General features: G+C 38.2%; 1 protein-coding gene across 7 annotated transcripts in view; it reads right to left on the bottom strand.

Annotated features, from left to right (window-relative positions):
- Nucleotides 1–22065, bottom strand: part of LOC140941548 (atrial natriuretic peptide receptor 2-like) — a 54596-nt gene that overhangs the window by 30296 nt on the left and 2235 nt on the right. The window contains exons 1-4 of one of the 7 annotated variants that reach the window (XM_073390564.1): nucleotides 20630–20740; nucleotides 14930–15033; nucleotides 3862–4326; nucleotides 406–647 (exon numbers count right to left, since the gene is read on the bottom strand). In XM_073390564.1, the coding sequence (XP_073246665.1) occupies nucleotides 406–647; nucleotides 3862–4239 (620 nt within the window). In that variant the 5' untranslated portion in view covers nucleotides 4240–4326; nucleotides 14930–15033; nucleotides 20630–20740. Of the gene's footprint in view, nucleotides 1–405; nucleotides 648–3861; nucleotides 4330–14929; nucleotides 15083–20629; nucleotides 20762–22065 lie in introns of those variants that run through there. The other 6 variants (XM_073390565.1, XM_073390561.1, XM_073390560.1 and 3 more) reach the window with 6 other exon arrangements.

Below are 22065 nucleotides of genomic sequence, written 5' to 3' on the forward strand. Positions count from 1 at the left end.
CCTAATAATGCACACACATTGATGCCTTTTCCAGATAAGAAAAAAAGAAGGGTCCGCTTGAGCTTCTCCTGCAACATGCCGTCAAAATGCTGTCATGCTATCAAAGTGTTTGCTTGAATCCAGCATTTTCACAGCTGCAAATCATTTTCTTGCCATTAGCCGCCTAGAGCTACCGGTAAGAAAGGAGCACTCTAAGAGAATCTATCGAGTGGAGTTTGTTGTTTCTGCTTTGATGGACGGAGAGTTTTCTCTTCTTAGAAGTAAAGTAACACGTGAAGTGCTCCTGTGCAACTTGTTTCATTGCTTTGCAAAAAGCCGCCAGCAGCAGTGATATAGGTCTATAAAGTATTAATAACACTAAATGGAGACTAAAAGTACTTAATTCCCAGTAGTAATAGCACGTACCTGTAAGTAAGAAGGTACTGTTTAAAGAGGACTTTAATTCCTTCTTTGTTAAACTCTTTGACCACGGCTTCTTTATATTCAATAACTCGAGCTGTGTCTTCGTATAGCACGGCCACCTGATTCCAGTTAAACTCTTTAAGGAGTTTGACCAAACCTTGAGATAGTTTAGGAATTTCCAGTTGTACCTTGGTCCTCGCAAATGTTGAATACAGAGAGCTGTCATACATTGGCGCATTACACAACTAGTGAAAAATAAAGAGAGAGTTAAAGAAAATTTTGCACAAACCAAACGTTAGCAACTCTAGCCTTTTGAGTGCTCTCAAAACTTCCCAAGTGCCTCATATCTCTACATACGCACAGATAAAGCATGAACCAGTTGTTTTATACATTAAAATGGCATCCCCAGTCAATGTGGCAGTTTAATAACTTAAAATATGATTATTGCGCATGCGTATGCTGAAAGCAGTAGGCGTCAATGTCTATAAATTAAAACCTGTATTAGAATTATTATTTTTAATAAATTATTAGGTGCGGTTTGTAAATAGGACTTTAAGGATTAATTAGTCATTGTTTTTAGAATTGTAAACTCATTTTATTATTAGGTACGATTTGTAAATAGGACTTTAAGGTTTAATTAGTCATTGTTTTTAGAATTTTTGGAATTGGAAGTTATACTAGGATTTTTCAGTAGGATTTGGTTGAGGTCAATGTAATGCGCAAATGAAAATTTCTTTCCGCTCCCTGGATTGATATTTGCGCAATACAAATCAATAAACATTATCAAATATTATTAAAACGTGACTATATTTTGTTTTTACCTCATAGTTTGCGAATGTTTTTGTCTTAATACTGAGATAATTCAAAATTTAGAAGAAGTTTAAGATAACATTCCAAAGGGTTTTAGAATCCATTTAAGCAATAGAAAATGTTTTCCTTGTTTGCATAGCCTGATATAAACACGAGAGGGGTTGGGAGAATTCGAGTCAGTTATGCAAACCCGAGACGAAGTCGAGGGTTTGCATAACTGTCGGGAATTCTCCCAACGCCTCGAGTGTTTATATAAGGCTATGCAAACACCGGAAAAAAGTTTTCTATTGCTTTTATAAAATAACTTTCCTGAAAAAAGACGCAAAACTCCTTGTATGGCACCGATTAAAATAGAAATTCTTACCACTCGCAAAGTCTTGTCCACGAAGAATTGCACGCGTTGTCAGTTCTTGTCTTGCAAAAAGATGCTTTCCAAAATGAGGACTTTTCTCGCATAAAATGTCCGATTAAGCGAAAAAAAATTCATACACCTTCTTTGTAACGATTTTCCAAGTTTAGCCGTCGAAGGAATGGGTAAATAAAGTAAACTTGTCGAGTTTTTAACTCGAAAACGTTTTCAAATTCGTGCTTGCGTGATTAGCAAGCGAAAAGCAAAACATCTTGACGCCACAACCATGTTTACATACTCTCATGCAAACACTCCTCTCGGCCAATCAGAGCGCGCGTACTATCTTAGTAATTTTATAAATTGGGATGGAAAACTACCAATACACCGGACAAATTTTTATGAACGAAAAGATTTTGCAAAGAACGATTTGCACACGCCATAGCGCACACTCACTTCATTACCCTGCTATCTGTTAACAAAAGGTTAAAAAATTTCCAACTACATGGCGTTTTAAAACACATAATAAATAAAGCTTAGACATGCAACATTGAGTTAGGATGCACTTGAAAGAAAGAACTCATTACTAACGCTATTGAATTTAATTAGGGGAAATATTCTAGCTATGTTATAAATCAAGAGCCATAATGGCTCTTGTATAAATACAGTTATTAAAAACTTAATCATTGGATAATGCAATGCTAGAGCACTGATAGGTGTAGCCATCATGGTATATGAGTCATTATACCATGCTCTCCAAATATGGTAACTGTACGCGAGGGCTCACTCAAAATTAAAAACAAGCTGAAAATCGGTTGTTTTTACAAATAAAGTCGGGAAGTTGTGGGCGTTATTAATAAAACAATTTTTCCACTCACGCGTGTTGGGTATGAGATGATTACAGCCAACTCATGTCCAACGAGCACTCGTGGAATAATTGTTAAGTATAAAGAAAGCCCATGCTTTGGCGGATTTAGAGGCGTGCGGGGAACACCCCATGTACCTTGCCTGAAATTGCGTGAAAATCTTTAAACCTTTAAACAATAAATTAATAATTAGTTTATATGGAGCTACAATGAGGGACAAAAGTGTTTACACACTTCCATAAAATGTCCCCTTTTTGCATAGTGGATATACTTATTCCCTTCCCCTGTCTACCCCAACCCCTTCCCCCCAAAATAAAATGTTGACTTTGGACCCTCAAGTCTTTTTTTTACTTCAGACAACATTGATTTGGGGGGTGAGGGGATTTACGGCGTTTAAACAGAATGAAATAATAAATGAATTAAATGTTTGTTAAAAGCACCCGTTTTAAACAAGAGTGTCAACTACTTTTGTCCCTGATTATAGCATGTCTCCCGCGACCCTTTGTTCTAAGTTATCTGGATCCAAGCGTGTAGTTCATACATTTACAGCACAGCAGGCACCCGGTGCAGAAGAACAAATACAAGGAACTTGTTGTTGCATTGCTGACAATTGGAAAAGTTAGTAAATTCACAAAGAAAAGGGGACAAGAGAAAGGAATAGAAATGGCATGAATATGTTCAAAAGTCACGTCAAACAAGGAGTCGCAGGTAAGAGGTTTCACTGCAAAGTTTTGAACTTTTGACAACATTTCTACCATCTAATAGGGTGTAGACAAAGGGAAATCCGGTGGGGAATTTGTTTTTTACAATAATAACATCGAGAATTTAATGTTCTTTGGAAAATTGCGCGCAAAAAAAAACAGAGAAAAAACAAATTGTGATCTCGTTATGTCATTTTCCATAGTCGATACATATGGGCGTTTATAACCGCCACCCCAAGATCCACATACAAATTCTCCAGACTGATCTCCATACATTTCTTTTAAGAATAGTTGAGAGAATTTGGGTTAATATCAAAGCGTTCTTCCTTTGGTAACCAATTTAGTAATTCTCATAACCTTTACTCTTGATGATCTGCTAATGTTGTTAGGAGAAAATTGATGTTGGTCACTCTTGGGACCTAAAGGGTTATTAACAATCGGCAATCAAACTAGCCTGAGAAAACAGCCGACATTTTGTGAAGCCATCATTGGTTTAGCCGTGAAATGCCGTCTGAAAAACAAGCGCTGAAATTCCATACTGATGACAAGTCACTACCCAGAACTGAGTAGTGCTACTGATTGATCGTGTCGCGAGGAAAATTTGCTTCAGCCAATCAGAAGCACTACCCAGATCTAGGTTGTGGCACATCTTCAGTATGGAATTTCTGTAGTCCTTCATCAGAACTCATTTCGCGGGGAAACCAGTACAGTAAAATACCTGAATTACACTACTCACGTATGATATCATAGGTACATTTTCCACATTAGCTAGACGTGCCCCCACATCACAGTAGCATGCGGGACCTATGACGGCGTCCACTCGTTTCTCGTAAATCTGGTAGATGAGCGCTTTTAGTGCCAAATTCCGGTCACACTTGGTATCGTTCCAAACTAAGGATAAGTGATGACCTGGGAGAAGATGCGTGCTGTTGTTGATATTCTCCAGTGCCAGAAGGGAGGCCGGTGCATACCTTATACCGAATAAATCCGCCGACGATGTGTCTGGAGTAGTGTATGGAATTAATAGTCCCACAGTAAAATTTCTACCAGTCGTATAAGTCATAAAGGTCTTGAGGAGAAGGATTGGTAAGAGAAGAATGTGAAAATCTGTCATTATTCGTTGTCGCAGTGTTAATACTTTCCCCTTATGATCTTCGCTGGGACGTCCTCTTACTCCTACAAGCCCACCTTCTTTGAACGGCTGCTGGAGAAAACAGAGCGCTTGTTAAAATTGATCCCATTCCAAGAGTGCCAATTTCAATTACGAAGCATTACTTACCCTCAGCTAATCACTGAGCGTGTCTTAAATTGACGGAGTGGTGTCACGTTATTAAAGAAATTTAGACCATGTTCACACTATAACGGATAGCTTTTCGTGCCGACACGAAAAGCTATCCAGCATAGTATACAATAGACTACAAGTAGACCCCCATTTTTCCTCAGGAATAGTAGAGCAAACGAAACGCGAGCGCGCGTGAAAATCACCCCACGCGAGAAAAGACGAGTAACCTCATTTTTTCTCTCTCCCTACCGCGTATCGCCTTTCTCGCGTGGGGCGATTTTCCACGCGCGCTCGCGTTTTACTTGCTCTACTATCCCTGAGGAATTCGTAGTCTAAGTATACAACTATCTCCCGAACGGGAGGTGAATAGTGGTGGGTGGTTATATACCGCGACGCGAAGCGTCGAGGTATATACCTAGCGCTGTTCACCGACCCTTAGGGGGATAGTTGTTTTAGTATTTACCAAATCAGTTGAATCAAAATGGAAAAAGTGACTTTTTGTAAATCAAAAACGTCGCTAAGTAGGAACTTTGTTTACAATTTACAAACATTTCGGGGATTTTGTCAAGTGCATTCTTACGATTTTGTTGCAAATTCAGCATGAAAAAAATTTTCTACCTACCAGTAAACACCGACAAGCCAAAGTTGGTCGCTTTCTTGGTATTTGTTTGAATGACTGCTTCATTTATTGCTCAAATTTCGTCTTCCGAAAATGTCTCGAAACGAGACGCCATCTTGGCTCGGGTCGCAAAACAGTGAATAGCCAAGGATATTCCTAGTTACGGGAGCCAGTCAAAACGCGCAAAAATTTCTACTCATTGATTTGGTAAATACTAATATGGCCTCTCCGATATGTGACTCTCCACTTTAGAGATCGGCGCGGCGCAGCAGCTTCGCACCGTTGCAGAAATTGCGCCGAAATCACCGTTGTTATGTGTGAACAGAATCCCTATTCGGTATGGTTTTTGTGCCAACCCAAAAGTTAGCGGATCAATTTAGGTTTCCGGGAAACTGCACACCTACCCCTCCCCTATCTCAACGTAAACATTTGCGTCTCACTTGGGGCAAAATGTTGGGTTAGGGGAGGGGTAGGTGGGCAGGTTAGCAATCCGGTATAGTGTGAACATAGCTTAAGCCACCAAGTTGAGTAGAATATTAAAATTACCGTTGAAAACAATGAAGAACAATTAAATAAGATAGAAAAAAGCAAAGGAACGACATAACTGAAGGGGATGAAAAGTGATTTTGTTCCCTCTGCCTCCTGCGTTCCTGACGCATAAAAATCTCCGTAGAAGCAAAATAATTCATGGCATGCGTCCCGTATGACGCAAAGTTCGATCGATCGATCGATCTGAACGTGAGAAATATCCCCTTCGTCTATTTTTGTGGCAGTTATTATGGCTGTTGTTTACTGATGTATATTTCTTTTAGCCTTTGTTGTACTTTAAAATAGAAGGACTAGTTTCATTTCAGTACACTGTAATACAAAATTTTGAAGTCTGTCTTCAGATTAACTGTTTGGTCACATAAACGCCCAAGCATTTTCCATTACGGACTCGTTTTTTTTTTTTTTAACTGGGACTCATTGGTTCGGGACTGGGACTCATGATTTTTCACAAGACGAGTCCCATAACTATTTGTAACAAAATCACTGAATGAATAGGATGACTGCAATTCAAGTGAAATTTGTGAAAAGTGTAATCTAGGAGTTGAACAAAGTTTTATCTTTCTACGTCCTTGGTAATTTTGAATTATAACTCCCAGGATGCTTCTTTGTCCGTCACCGGCGAGTTTCCGATTTTGTGGTTTTAGAAACGGAACAACGACCCCGAACCACATGAAGGTTCTCGTAACTGAAGATCGTATCAATAAAGGAGCTATGCAACGGCACGGGCAGTCGGCCAGAATATTTTGTTAGGTCTTCCCAGTGCACTTGCCCTTACTTGAAATTAACGTCAGCGAGGAAATTAACTTTGTAGTTAACAAGTTTGTCTCCCAAGACAAATTTTGATAAACTATTAATATTTGTAAAGAACAGTTTTTAGAAAACCCTTATTGCAATCTTCTCAATCAAACCTTCCTTCAAATGAATATTTCAGTCAAATCTATTCAGTCCCGCCTCACCATATGTTGAACTTCCAATCCTTTGAAAAGGGGTTTTCTTTTCTTTCAAACGGTGTATTAAGTGATCCATGGCGATGGGAAGATATGTCGTTGTGTCTTCTAGACAAAATATTTTCAACAGTTGATGGTTTTTCCCGTCCAAATAATAGACTTTATGAATTAGAGCTGCACATTTTGTTGGCTTGTCTGAGCTCTCTTTACTGGGCAAAAACTGAACACAACTAGTAAGATTTGGAGGAAAATGGCTTTGAGCCGGTGCTCATAGCAGTATTTATTCAAATATGCATCTTCAACAAACTGTCCAGACGAAATCTGCATGGCCCAGTAACGTTGAGGGCAGAGAAGACGTTATTGTGACAACAAAAACGAAGAACCTCAACCTATATAGTCCGCGAGAAAACTGGGCCGAGGCCATGACAAGAAGACAGGGAAGAAAAAGTCTTTATGCTCGCCTCATGTAAGGAAGTCCAGATTTCGGAATCCGTGAAATTTTTGCTTGTGGAATCTGGAATCTTGAAAATTTTTGCTGGTGGAATCCTGAATCCTGGGTCTTGAAATTCGGAATACAGGTGTAGGAACCCGGAATCCCACTCACAATTGGAATCCAGAATCCAAGTTCCACTGAAAAAGATCTGGATTTCAGTAATAAGAATACGGTTCCACGGCGTTGGATCCAGAATCCAAGACTTTCTTGTTACATGGGGCGATTTATGCACTAATAATAAACGAGGCGAATGACTCAAACTAAACGTGCTTGCAGTCCGCCTTTTCTCTTAAAATCCGTCTAGATCTTATCTCAGCCAGCTCGATTGCAAACGACGACGTTACGTTACAAACATAGGCACGTTAAACGTGCATGAGCTATTTTGAATGCTTCAGTGTAACTATAATACTTCGGTGTAACCTTACCAAGAGTGATGAATCTATACCTTTTTCATCCTAAATGTAGATTTGGTTTTTGTGCGAAACTGGGTATTGCACTACCGTACATAAATGAAAACGCGAAACGCTCAGCTGAGTCGATCCTCAACCTATATATTCACTTTCCTCTGTCTTTCCCTGTTACATCTGGTGCAAGTTAAACAAATTGTTAAAGTAAAATAAATTTCTACCCACCAAACGTTGATTAGAAGGAAAACTCTAAGGTTTCCTCGGAGTTTCTTAAGCCAAAATGTGGCTCATCGAATACTGAATAGTTACGAAATACCAGGATTTTTATCATTGAGGTGGATGGTTGCATCATCATAATTCACGAGGTTTTCACGTGCGATTCTACTCAGTGAAACAGTCTTTAACTCCGACAACTTATTTCTCCATGTTTTAAAAGCTATTGCTTCTTAAAAGACAAGAGCCTTTTTTAAGGCATTGGTTACAAAACGAAACTGGTCTTCATACGTCCAAGTTACTATTTATCATTGTGAAAAGCCAATCTGCATGAGATGTACAGTCACACAGCTGGCACGTGAAAGTGTTGGACTTTGCTCCCTTTCGTGGTTCGTACGTGAGGGAATTCGAGTTATCACACAGTAAAGTAGTGAACAGAATTATAAAAATAACTCTTGCACACAATTTGCACGTGAAGATGTTGGTCTTTGGCCCTTTTACAATTCGTACGTAAAAAAAAAAGGCAAATTATTTACTACAAAATTTTCTCAAGCGATTTTAAGAAATCACCTCGGCTTCATTACAACATCTGCAATTAAATTATGTTTCATGCAACGTCAAGGTTGATAACCTAACATTTATAAACATTTGTGAGACAGTCTTTAACTCCGACAACTTATTTCTTCATGTTTTAAAAGCTATTGCTTCTTAAAAGACAAGAGCCTTTTTAGGGCATTGGTTACTAAACGAAACAGGTCTTCATACGTCCAAGTTACTATTATTATTGTGAAAAGCCAATCTGCATGAGATGTACAGTCACACAGCCGGCACGTGAAAGTGTTGGACTTTGCCCCCTTTCGTGGTTCGTACGTGAGGGAATTCGAGTTATCACACAGTAATCTAGTAAACAGAATTATAAAAATAACTCATGCAAACAATTTGCATGCGAAGATGTTGGTCTTTGGCCCTTTTACAATTCGTTCGTAAAAAAAAAGGCAAATTGTTTCACTACAAAATTTTCTCAAGCGATTTTAAGAAATCACCTCGGCTTCATTACAACATCTGAATTAAATTATGTTGCATGCAACGTCAAGGTTGATAGCCTAACATTTATTAACTTCCAAGAAAATTATCAAACTGTCGAAATATATTTCTACTTGTATCATGTTACTCCACTCAATACAACAGTATCTAATTATTGTGTCAACTAGCTTCTTCCAATTTTATTCCCTAACGCTACTGTTTCTACTCATCTTTACTAAATGAAATACGTTTCAGGAACTATAATTTTTAGTATGCTGGAAGGATGTATCATGTTGTTCACTTATTATTCTTTTTTTTTGTTTTGCCAGAACGAAAAAGGTCTGTTGAACTTTGTAGGCAAGAGAATAATATTTTTAAAGCTTGTTTACAGGATTAACAATACTCGGTAGAGCTTTCACAAAAATAAGCTGCCTTTTTAAACTTCTAAAACCACATTTTATGGGGCGCATACTTTCGAGTTAAAGTCTATATCTAAATATCAATCATTGCTTCATTGGAAGAGCTTTGAAAATGATCTTTTATACTCTACCCAGTTGTAGCAGGTGAAACAGAACTCATACTGACGTGCGTTGTACCGATAGCCGAATTAGGTCAGAAATGCCTTGAAGCAGCTGCATCACTGTACACAGCGTTTGAATCATGAAGATATTTAATGTAATTCTTCCAAACACCTGTAGCCGTAATAAGAGACGTGAAGTTGTGAAGAATCAAGATGGCGATCTCAAAGTGTCCTTGTTCGACCTTTACCAATGCCATGTTTAAATAGATGCCAAGATCTCACTGGTTCCTAAGCATCAACTCATAGTACCTTCAACCTTATTGGCTCTTGCAACAAACATCCCAACATACAAAGCCACAAAGATACAAAGCCACAAAGATACATACGCTCACACCACTGACATATGAGCTATTTTTTCAAAATAGCTCAATAAGGGATTAGGACCAGACGAGAAAAGACGGACTGCGGACTCTTTTGTCGTAAACAAACCCTCCATCAGCCCAGAAACTGAGTAACCGATTGGTTAATTTTACAGCTGTTGACAGATCATTGACTGGTCTGTGGGGGAGATGCAAGCGATAAAAATAGTCACGAGTCACAACTAAACGCGAACAATTACGAACCTAGCGGTAATCGCTTGAAAACTAAAATGTTTAAGGATATCTTAGAGAAGGAAACTGATGTAAAATTCCTCAACGGAAAGGAATTCAAGGCAACCTTACCGGATTTAAAAAAAAGGAAAAATTTTCAGTTGATAATGTTCTATTTATATAGAACTATTTTTGAGCTATTTTGAAAAAATAGCTCATATGTCAGTGGTGTGAGCGTATGTATCTTTGTGGCTTTGTATCTTTGTAACTTTGTATGTTCGGATGTTTGTTGCAAGAGCCAATAAGGTTGGAGGTACTATGAGTTGATGCTTAGGAACCAATGAGATCTTGGCATCTACTTAAACATGACATTGCTAAAGGTCGAACATGGGCCCTTTGAGACCGCCATCTTGATTCTTGACCATTTTTGGTCTTTTATTACGGCTACAGGTGTTTGGAAACATTGTATTAAATGTCTTCATGATTCAAACGTGTACAGTGATGCAGCTGTTTCAGGGTTCATATTTTAGTGTGGATACTATTTCAAGACATTTCTGACCGAATTCGGCTATCGCGAACGGTGCTGACGCACGTATTTATGAGTTGTGTTTCACCTGCTTCAAGGTAGAGTATAAAAGATCATATATTTTCAAAGCTCTTCCAGTGAAGCAATAATTGATATTTAGATATCGACTTTAATTTGGTTTTACAAGTTTGAAAGGCAGCTTATTTTTTTTTAAAGCTGTACCGAGTATTGTTAATCCTGTAAACAAGCTTTAAAAATATTATTCTCTCGCTTACAAAGTTCAACAGACCTTTTTCGTTCCGGCGAAACAAAAAAAATAATAATAATAAGTGAACAACATGATACATCCTTCCTGCATACTAAGCATTATAGTTATTGAAACGTGTTCTATTTAGTAAAGATGAGTAACTTTAGTAGAAACAGTAGCGTTAGGGAATAAAATTGGAAGAAGCTAGTTGACCCTATAATTAGATACTGTTTTATTGAGTGGAGTAACATGATATGAGCAGAAATATATTTCGGCAGTTTGATAATTTTCTTGGAAGTTAATAATTGTTAGGCTATCAACCTTGACGTTGCATGAAACATAATTTAATTGCAGATATTGTAATGAAGCCGAGGTGATTTCTTAAAATCGTTGAGAAAATTTTGTAGTAAACAATTTACGTTTTTTTTGCGTACGAATTGTAAAAGGGCCAAAGGCCAACATCTTCACGTGCAAATTGTGTGCATGAGTTATTTTTATAATTCTGTTTACTAGATTACCGTGTGATAACTCAAATTCCCTCACGTACGAACCACGAAAGGGGGCAAAGTCCAACACTTTCACGTGCCAGTTGTGTGACTGTACATCTCATGCAGATTGGCTTTTCACAATAATAATAGTAACTTGAACGTATGAAGACCTGTTTCGTTTTGTAACCAATGCCTTAAAAAGGGCTCTTGTCTTTAAAGAAGCAATAGCTTTTAAAACATGAAGAAATAAGTTGTCGGAGTTAAGGACTGTTTCACTGAGGAGAATCGCACGTGAAAACCTCGTGAATTGTGATGATGCAACCATCTACTACAATGATAAGAATCCTGGTATTTCTTAGCTACTCGAATTCGATGGGTCACATTTTGGCTTAAGAAAATCCGAGGAAACCTTAGAGTTTTCCTTCTTATCAACGTTTGGTGAGTAGATATTTATTTTACTTTAAAAATTTGTTTAACTAGCACCAAATGTAAGAGGGAAAGACAGAGGAAAGGGAATATATAGCATGAGGATCGACGCAGCTGAGCGTTTTGCATTTTCATTTATGCAAGGCAATACCCAATTTAGCACAAAAACCCAGTCTACATTTAGGACGAAAAAGGTAGATTCATCACTCTTGGTAAGGTTACACTGAAGCATTAAAGTTACACTGAAGCATTCAAAATAGCTCGTGCACGTTTAACGTGCCTATGTTTATATATAATGTCTATGTGCGACCAAAACATCTTAAATCTCAGTCCCTCCTATAATGAAAATATTCTAAATTGTTATGCATCCGAACTCTAATTAAACTTTCTTACCATACGAGTAGCGTTGAAGCCGTACATAGCCAAGTAATTTTTTCTTTCATGATAATATTCAATTGTTCCTTTCTTTCTTACTTAACTTTTATTTTACTTTTTTTTCATTTGTTATTGTTTTGGTAATGAAGATAAAGTCAATAAAGTTTATTAAAGTCAAAAAATTTATAAATCGTTTCAAGTTACTCGGGTTTAATTGGTTAATTAAACTTCCTTGACAGCTTCGTTGTCCCCAGACAGAACAAAAGAGTCAGCAGTTTCTTATTTTTTTCTTCTCGGGCTTACGCCCTCGTTTATCGCGGCTCGCGGCTTCGCCGCTCGCATGCTTGGGTTTTTTCGTGCAGTAACTTTGCAAAGAAAAATAAGAGACTGCTCAGAGTCTATGGCAACCCTTGAGTTCTAAATTCAAGCTAGAGGTTACGACTGACTTGTTGCTCTCGTGAAGTGGCTTTCTTCCCTTCTTCCATTATTGTACCGCTATTTTAACAATTGCTATGATCATTGTTTAATTAAGCTGTAATCGCCAGCAATTTAGGTTTCTTTTTCCCCTAATTTTATGCAAAATACTCACGTTAACGCTACAAGAGAGTGGGGGTCTTGGGGTATTTAAGTTCATATTGCTGTTGTCCTTGTTATACATGTTGTTGTCCGTCATTTTTGCATGTATAATTATTATGTTTATTTCCATTTTCTAAGTAAACAGCTAATATCTAACATGTGCTCTACGCTGGCATGGATAAATAAAAAAAATCTTTATGGCGGGCGAATACAGCCGCCTCTTATTGCACCCTGCCGTTGGAAAGGTTTTGCGAGAAGCATGGAGACGATGGCTACATTCTTAACTTTACCAATGTTTATGTTTCTCTCGAGGGAGCGACGTGATGGAGCTGTGTTGACTGTGTCCGCAGGCTTAAGAGCTTTGAAGTGTAATTGCTTTACATTACGTCTACAGAAAACCGTTTCAAATATGCAGGCGGGTCAAGTCCAACCCCAACATCGATCAACATCCGTTTTCTCTTTCGCTTTACAAGAGGATGTTGTCGTAGGCTTAAGGTGTATGACACCCACTCCTTTGCAGCTACTTTACCAATCATTCAGTCTGCTTAAATTATGCATCAATGTACAAATTAAATGGTATGTCAAAACGCAGACTTTGGGCCTTCTGTCTTGTCTTTTTGCTTTACGTTTTTGTCATTAATGAAAAAAAAATGACAATTAAACAAAACAAAAGAACGAATGCGAGCAATTATTCTTTGTACGCTTATGCAAAGTTTGAGCTCGCCACTTGTTTAGTTTATTTACCGTGAACAAGAGAGAATAATTAGACAAATAAATCGTCGTGTCTGTCGTGTTTTGAATAAACAGAGTAGAAAGCCCGAACCGACTAATTAAATGCGGAATATTCATATGTCAAGAGCGTTTTTTCAGACAGAAATTTGATTTTCACATTTAACCACAACTGGTAAATTATAAAGGTTTGCAAACATCCGAGCTTTTTTCGAAGGTCAGAGGCGGTAAGAGATCGAAAATGCTCAAAAATGACAGGATGACCGGTATGTTTTCTCCTGAAGTTTCTTCGCCCTTCAATTTTGCCGTTTTATGATTTTGACCTTTGAGTAGATCAAACCTGTTAAGTTTATCATAGAAAGAAGCCGAGAGGCCCACGATTAGGGAGCGTAGAAACTGATATTACTGTGTAGAGGAACAACACGATCTCACCTTAACCAAACTTAATACTTAGAAAACAGTACATAATCTTACGGCGATTAGAGAAAAACCTTAAATAAACAAAGCTCGATTCCTTTCAGACAAAATAAGTGCGTATGATTGTCACTAGGAAACTGTAAAGGGACATTCAATATTTACACAATTTGACCCGTTAAGCCCCACCATAGCCTGGTAAGGCGTCAGGAAGATTAACAATGCTTATACTTCAAATAATGATTGATTGAACGCAGATTGAAAGAATTACTCTCCTGCATTAGTTTCGGTATATAATTACAAGGACAGCTGTATGTTTTTGCCAAAATTAAGGGTTCGACGAACAGCAAGATTCTCCGCAAGTAACAAGAACCACATCAGCACTAGAAAATAGACACTTCCGTTGTCATTGCTCAAGAAGATATATTATACAGTTTAAACGTAAAACAAATACCACGTGGTTTGATTCTTACGACTTAGGGTATAGCAAGCCAGGATTGTAATTTCAAGATATAACCAGAGAAACGACAAATCGTCGAAATAGGAGAATCCACTGTAAACCTACAAACCAATATTAATTCACCTTTAAACGCGATAGTGTCTTAAATGAATACCGCTTAATTAAAATAAAGAGGGATACATTAGGGTACATACATAATATGACATAAGGTCCTTTGTCCAGTATTACTAAATTGTTCTAGAACGGATCAACGGATATCTCAATACAAAGTCCCGAACACTCGTTCACTTTTCCTTTAATGAGTAAAAGTAAAAGTCAGGTTAGGTTTTAAATCATCGTATCTATGTTTATCAAACGAAAATTCGGAAAACTAGCTAGCCGCATTGTCATCAAAGACTTGTCCCGAAAATGTTATATATCTGCTCTTGCCGGATTATAAATTATTAGTAGTAAACGAATTGAACAATAACAGACAAGAACCCGTAAAATACGCTTCAAGATTTTAACAATCGCAAAATGACACGGTAATGTGTCCATAAGGACCAACGATGCGATTTTTTTGTCGCACATAAGAGCTAACTAGAACGCAATTGCTTGTATCGTTCGCGTCATCTAGTCTGCGGGAGAGCATCGTTAGACAGTGTAACATTATTAAGCTGAGGAGCCGATGTTTTATGCATTTTGAGTGGTTATTGATTTTTATCGTAATATTTTGTCTACCAGGACCTGAAGTGAGCGTATCAAGATAAAATGGTGCTACCAACAAAAAAATACTCGAGCAATCAAGTTTACAAATGATAACAGAATTCATGGCAGCATGTAGGAGCAGCAGATCATATAAATTCGACATCGTGCGCTCAAGTTTAGCGTGAACAAATCAACCTAAGAAACAGAAGCCTCTGTCAATACTTTGAGCATACCTTAAACCGAAAAGGGATCCATCTCGTTCCAGTTCCAAAAACCTCCAGGGTGTCTCATAGTCGTCGTTTCACAATCAGCAAACTCCTCGGTTCTTCTAAAATGTCTGCCGTTTCAATCGAATCATTCATGTAATTAATAACTGACCAGCCACACGTTATATTTTTAGGCAACGTTATGACGTCATAGTACTCCCAGTCACGAAAGACTTTGAGCAGGTTTTTTTCAAATGCAGAGTATGTTTACTCACCTACTTGCCTACTTTACTTGCCTACTTGCTACTCTAACAATTAAAAGTTTGCTTTAACCTCGCTATTGTAATAATCACCATTAAAACTTATTTTTTGGTTTACCTTACTCATATACAAAGCAAAAGAAAATTTACTGCTAAGAATAGGACAAAATCGAAGCAAATTTAAAATTCCGGGGGAACGTGTCTTAAAGCTGGGATATTGAATTTCGGGGTTTACCTTGGTGCCGAGAACCTGTGACGTTTTATTTTTGTTTCGCACATTTTGTTTTCCTAGGTTCTATCGTGATGACTTCTTTGTTTTCTTTGTTTTTCGTCAACCGTGAGTTTAACAGGTTCTTAAACTGAGGATCAGCCGTCGTTAGGTAGGCACGGTACAGGTTAATTCGCCATTTGATTTTTTTTTTCTTATTCAATCACTCTTCCTGCCGCAAGGATCAGTTCATGACTGTTATAATTTATCATTTGGTATAGGTTAAGCTCTTGTTTAAGTAGGTAGGCTTCCTTTTGGTTGGGTAGCTAGGGAGGTGGGTAGATCGGTAGTAGGTGGGTGGGTCGGTAGTTAGATACGTGAGTAGATAGGACAGGAGCCCACGTTGAAGCCACAAATGTAATAATTGTCCACAAATGTAGTAAAGCCCACAAAATTAATGTAATAAAAATTGACCACAAATGCAATAATGCACTCAAATGTAATACAAATTGACCGCAAATGTAATAAAACCGGCAAATACTATCAAAACCGTATATCCTCGATCCTATAAAAGTCGGACAAAAACAAGCGCCGCGGCGCTCTTTCGAAAAACACAATATCCTACCGCATTTAATCGAAAGAGCGCCACCCCGAATAGCCTTGGCATCAAAAAGCAATAAGTACCGCGGCGCTCTTTCGAAAAATACAATTTCTTACTGCATTTAATCAACAGGGCGCTCCTAGTAAGATTTGCACATGAGAAGGAGAAGACTGAATAAATAAACGCCTAGGTACTCTTTCGAATAAAGATATTTTTCTCCTCCCTTCAACCCATTCAAGCGAGAGTGCTGCATTTCCCAGCTGACAGCAGCGATTATTAATTTTTGTTTATCAAACCTTTTAAGATGTTGATTATCATTGCTGATGTATGCTTGGAGCATATTGATATAAGTTTAAACCTCGTTTTGTTTTGAACTTTCATTTCTTCTGAAGAGTATGGTATTTAATGAAATTAGTGATGAAAATAAATAAGTATCCCCCAAAACAACTTCAAATCTTATTATCGTATACGTACTGTGCGTGATACATTACTCCCAATAAATGATCAAAATCGTCGAATTACAGGGTCTGCAAGGTTGCGTATTAAACTTCAGTCAATGAAAATTCGCCTCTCCCACGAGAAACATTTGTAGAATATTGTATTTTTCGAAAAAGCGCCGCGGCGCTTATTGTTTTTCTTACTTAAAGATGCCAAGGTTATTTGAGAGCGGGGCTCTTTGGATTAAATTCAACGCAAGTTTTTCGAAAGAGCTCCACGGTGCTTGTCATTTTTTGAGCTTTCTGGTGTTTGAATCCTCTTTCTTTAATTTAAATTAAGGACAGCGCTTTTTCGAGTATATACGGTTTGGATAGTATTCGACGGTTTTATTACATTTTTGGTCAATCACTACATTTGTGGCTTCAACAGCCCATAACCCGGAGCGGCAAATTCCAAGCGCTCGTATCACGGCGTTTTCAAGGACGAGTTTATTTTTAGAACGGTTTTGGCGCGAATGTTGAATATCTTTTAAATTCCACAAACCAGTCAGCAAAACTAACAGACCTAAAAATGATATTTTCTACCTTTTAATAACGTTTAGTTTTATTTTTTGATATCTTATACTTCGAGATTGCTCCTGACTTCGAATACACTCGTAGACATGGTGGAGATTCTATTTTCGCGGGAAAAAGTGCCTTAAAATGTGTCTAAAAATAAACTGGTCCGTAAAAACGCCACGACATCGGCCTAGTATGGGAGTTACTCGCTCCGGGTTATGGGCTCCTGGATAGGACAGATAGGCGGGGTTATTCTTGGTGTTGCGGAAACCATTGCTGGTTCGCTTTTGTTTTGTAGTGTGGGTATTGTGAATGATATATGAAATAAATCATATATGAACTGCGGAAATGAAATGAAAATGAAGAAATAATCGTCGCAGTGAAAGCAATTTATGTAACCCTGTAACAAATAACCCTGTGACCTCGCGATTGCTGGTGCGATGCTCTACCAACTGAGCTATGTTTTTGTGAAAGAAATGAGTGGCACCGGTAATCGCGAGGTCAAGGGTTCAAACCCCGTTGAAGTCCTGAATTTTTTTCAGGCTTCTTTACGCAATTGCATAAATTCCGTTCACTGCGACGATCATTTCTTCATTTTCAGTGTGAGTATTGTTCAGTTTCTTTTCAATCTTTTGTATTATGTCATTTAGTGATCACATGACACTAGCCTGCGTGGCAGGCGTTAAAAGGGGAAGGGGAAGGGGAAGGGGGATTTGGGCGTGCGAGGGAGAAAGGAAAGGAACGCCTGCAAGAACGCCATTGTTTTCTCCATTTTTCACGCTCAGATTCTGAGCGCAAAAATTGTGATTGGTCAGAATTAATTAAATGTCAATCTTTGATCTTCGACTTAATACCTTTTTCCGATTGGTTGAAACATTTGAATAACTTAACATATGTCGTTTTAGTGAAGTGTGTTGAGATTTCTCTACCGGAATTCATCGTTAGAAGGCATCAATTTCAGCTTAAAAGGAGAATAGAAAAAAGTAGTTAAAGAACCGTATGAAGGAAAAGGCCTGTCAGCTGATGAATTTTACGGACTGGTTCTGAAAAGTATCACCTCTCAACGGGTTGTCGGTTTTACAGGCCAGAAGAAAGAAAGGAAAAGTCATGCTGACAGTGTGCTTGTCATCTGCTGTTTGACCCGCGTTATCAACGGCAAGATAATTGATGACGAAGCGATCTATAACTTTTGGCGATTTTTGGTTGAGCTCTTATTCTTGCTGGGTTATAAAACCGCCTGAGAACTTACTTTAATGATTAATTGTTGCCTTCTTGCAGATCTTCGAAGTTCAGCTCTTCTTTCCCCGCCACGTTCTTTAGTGCGCTCCGCTGGATCCAATTCGTCTTGATAGAAATTCAAAGAGTGCGTGACGGCAAAGTGTTTTAATTTTTCTTAGACAAACATTGCATTGAAAGTTGCGAAGAGCCGCTACATTTCTTATTAAATAGTTTTCCACCCCGATTCCTTTAGCAACAACTTGAATAGATTTATGCTGGATTTTATGTAACTCGACACGCGTCGTTGCAACTTTCAAGGAAGATTCCTTCGATAGACGACCGCATTTGAACTTTTTTTATAGTACCTTTACTTTAGATTTCTTGTTTTGGGAAAACAAAAGAAAACAGTGCGAGAAATACGACTAGAATAAGTGCATCGCGGTCAGACGTATTTGACAGCTAGTCATTCACAGTTGCGTTATTTTTGTTATTTTTTTAATTAGTAGGCGGGATAGCCTCCCAAAACTCCCTTTCCCTTTCAAACGTCTGCCACGCAGGCTATAGGCGGGATGGCGAAAACAAATCTGCTCTTCCCTCCTCCCTCGCGCGCGGTCTCTCGCGCTAATTCCCTTCCCCTTCCCTTTCGAACGCCTGCCACGTAGGCTATGATCACACCGGTCCGCAACACCAGGAAACTACCCGTATAGCATCATCATTATTTCATTAATAATTAAAATATTAATAATAATAATGATCAACCACGATATGTTTTATTAGAATTTTCCCTTAGATCAAGAGCCAAAAGAGTCCAGGAAAAGGGGGGGGAATTTCATATATCCTATGATGCTTTGCGCGTAATTTCTATCTTCTCTTCTACTATCTTCTCTCCACGGTGGAAAGAGCTTTCGAGGGTTTCGAGGGAGCAGAGGGAGATTTTCAACGACCTGAATTTCAAGATGCAGCTCATCCAAGGTCAGTTTCAATGAGCCCTGTTAATCTTTGGTATCTGATTTATAATGTAAAATGTTTCCATGGTCATTTCACGCATTGTTGCTCTCGTTTACGACCCTATTAAGCCATGCTGTTTTAACTCGCAAGTGATATTTATTTAGATGACTTTCAATTATCGAAAACTGTCTTTATTCTAGCAAGGTTTTGCCCTAATAAATTATTTAAATCGGCGGATAAGGAGTGCTTGATACTAGTTCCACGCTCCGACCTCTTTCGACCTCGCGATTTTTATGGGTTTGATCGTTTTGAAATATCGCACTTTTTGCCCTTTCTCCGCTAAGATGCAAGACGAAGGTTTCAATTTCTTTGTGCTAAGTCCTGCGAAGATGGGACATTTTTTTTTAATTCGCTCTTTTTTCGCTGATCAAAACATAAATATTATCTCTTGTGGGTATGATGAATGTTTAAATTCAATGGGTTATAGCATAAAAGCTTTTTTGTCTCATTATTTTAAGTAATGATTGGTTTCTCGTGGTGGCTTCCGGTCGCAACCGCGCTTGGAGAACCTGAAATATACAGGCCAGCAAATGTCATGGAATAGCATGCCGTAGGACCTCAACTGGTGTATAAAACCTTTAAAGACATTTTGATAATTCTTTTAGGATCCATTGTAGCTAGCGAAAAAGTGGGGGTTTTTGTGTATGTAGTTTGCCATTTCTTAATAAAGCTTTTTTCTGTTTATGTTTGACAATGATGCTTAGCTGGTGTTGCGTTACGAAAAATATAGATGTCCTTGTTATTTTTATTGTTTGTTGGAGCTGTTCCCCTCCTCTGAATTTTATCTGCAATAGACGTCACCTTGTACTTAAACGGTCTCGGTATTTTCGACTGCATAAGCCGAGCTTGTTGAAGTAAAAGCATGTGCGGTCAACGTACAGTTGTTGTACTGCATCGATGAATTATTGAACTGACAATATGAGCACCGCGATCACAAACAAGCAACGAAGAGAAATCTCACACCCAGAATATGTATTTATTTCATGACAAGTACGTGGAAATCGCTGTTTAATCCATGGAGAGTTTTATCAACGCACGTTAAAACAGGACGTACTAAGGCAAAGACCTTCCTCGCTAGCTTCTAAGCGTGGACTGCCTATCGTAAGGCTAGTTAACTCATAGTCAGGCGGCCAAAACACTCTCTTTGACTTAACAAGTGATATATTTGGAACAGTAAAACTTAAATCGTAAATAGATCGACACAGCAAAGGTACAGAACGTTTTATCGGCAAACAAGTCGCTTTCCACCGTTGTTCAACTGTCATGTCCTTGTTGAACTGATAGGATCACGTGCGTTCGGAAGCTTTGATAATATAGTCTGAAGCGATGCATCATGGGATATATGAAATTCCCCCTTTGCTCCAGGAGATATAACTTGTATATCTATATTTTTTGCGTTTTTAAGTGTCGTTGTTTTTTTGAAACACTGAACCTTACCTTAGTCGTCGCTTTAAACCGGTCTTCGCTCATGAAAAATTGTATTCGGCAGATGTGACAAGTTAGTCTTGACAGTATCAGCTGTTTTCTTATAAGTTCCTGCCTTTCTTTCACACTAATAGTTCGAGAAGCCTGGGAAAATTGAAAGGAAATGAAATTATATTGTTATAAAAATCAATAATCAACAGCAATGTGTATTTCTGTCTCCTATATTAATAAGCCAATTTACAGTCCTTGTCGGGGGCCATGTGGCAATGTCAAAGTGAACAAATACACTTTACAAAGATGTTTTTATTTCATTTCTGTCTCTTTTTCTTTTCCTTTTTTTTTTTCACTGTATAAATCTGCGTTAACCTTTCGTCAATCGGCAGTTAAAAGCACAGTTTCAGGCAAGAAAATTGCCCTTAAAATATAGTGATTGCGATTGCACAAAAGGCTTTAGAACGGAGGAACAAGTTTATAAGAGTCGACATAAAATTGTATTGTTTACTGAGTTAATTATAACTTCTGATTATTCACAAAACTGAAATTTAAAAGATATATAATGTAAATTTTCTGTATATCTTTCTCCAGTCATTCAATCGACGAGTATTTCAAGCGCTTTCCAGACGAAGGATCATAATATAAGTTATCAAAATTAGATATACCGCGACAGCTGGACTCTTTCGCCGGTTCCCAGAGAAATTGATGGAGTCGTTGTTTTAAAAATTGTCTGCACATAAAACTAAATCCTTTGATGTTATCATTCAAATGAATTCTCTCTGAAATGTCCGAAACATGAGATCACGTTCTTCGACACAAAAGTGTACAAAGGGGGTAACAGCTGTATTTTACGAGCTTTTTACAAAACGAAAGATGGAAGTTTTGTCAAATTTTGACTTTTGCCAATTTGGGGAGTGGGCTTAAAACTGGAAAGACTGAAAATCGTGCTAAGGAATACAACTTTATGATAGCTGGTTTTTAGATACTCGATTTTCTTTTCAGTCTGGTGATAAAAAAACATGATAAAGCAAAGTGGTCTGATTGCGGGTCAGATTTCAGTGTTCCTGTGCCATTGAGAAATTACTACACGGTTCCGCTAGACATTTGTACCTTAAGTTACGAATGAAATTACCCAGCTAACCTAATATATTATTCTTTTCCAGCACTCCTATTTACTCGTTCCAACGTGAGAGAAATATCCGGAGATCGAGATAAGTCACAGTGCAAACAAAAATACGGCCCAATGCAAATTTCTTCCCTGTGAGTGAACACGACATCCAGCCGTGATATCTCCACGTTTTCCTTCCGCTTGAGGTTAACCAGATCTTCCCTTTCTTGATCACTGGTCATGATCAGTACAAACGCCAATAAAGGTCCTTGAAGTTGGGGAGGATTTTGGGCCAAACCCCGGCAGTATCTTTCCTTCTCTGACTTACTCACGAGTAGTTGAGCTT

This window comes from Porites lutea, chromosome 6 (assembly GCF_958299795.1).
Source record: "Porites lutea chromosome 6, jaPorLute2.1, whole genome shotgun sequence".
NCBI lineage: Eukaryota > Metazoa > Cnidaria > Anthozoa > Scleractinia > Poritidae > Porites > Porites lutea.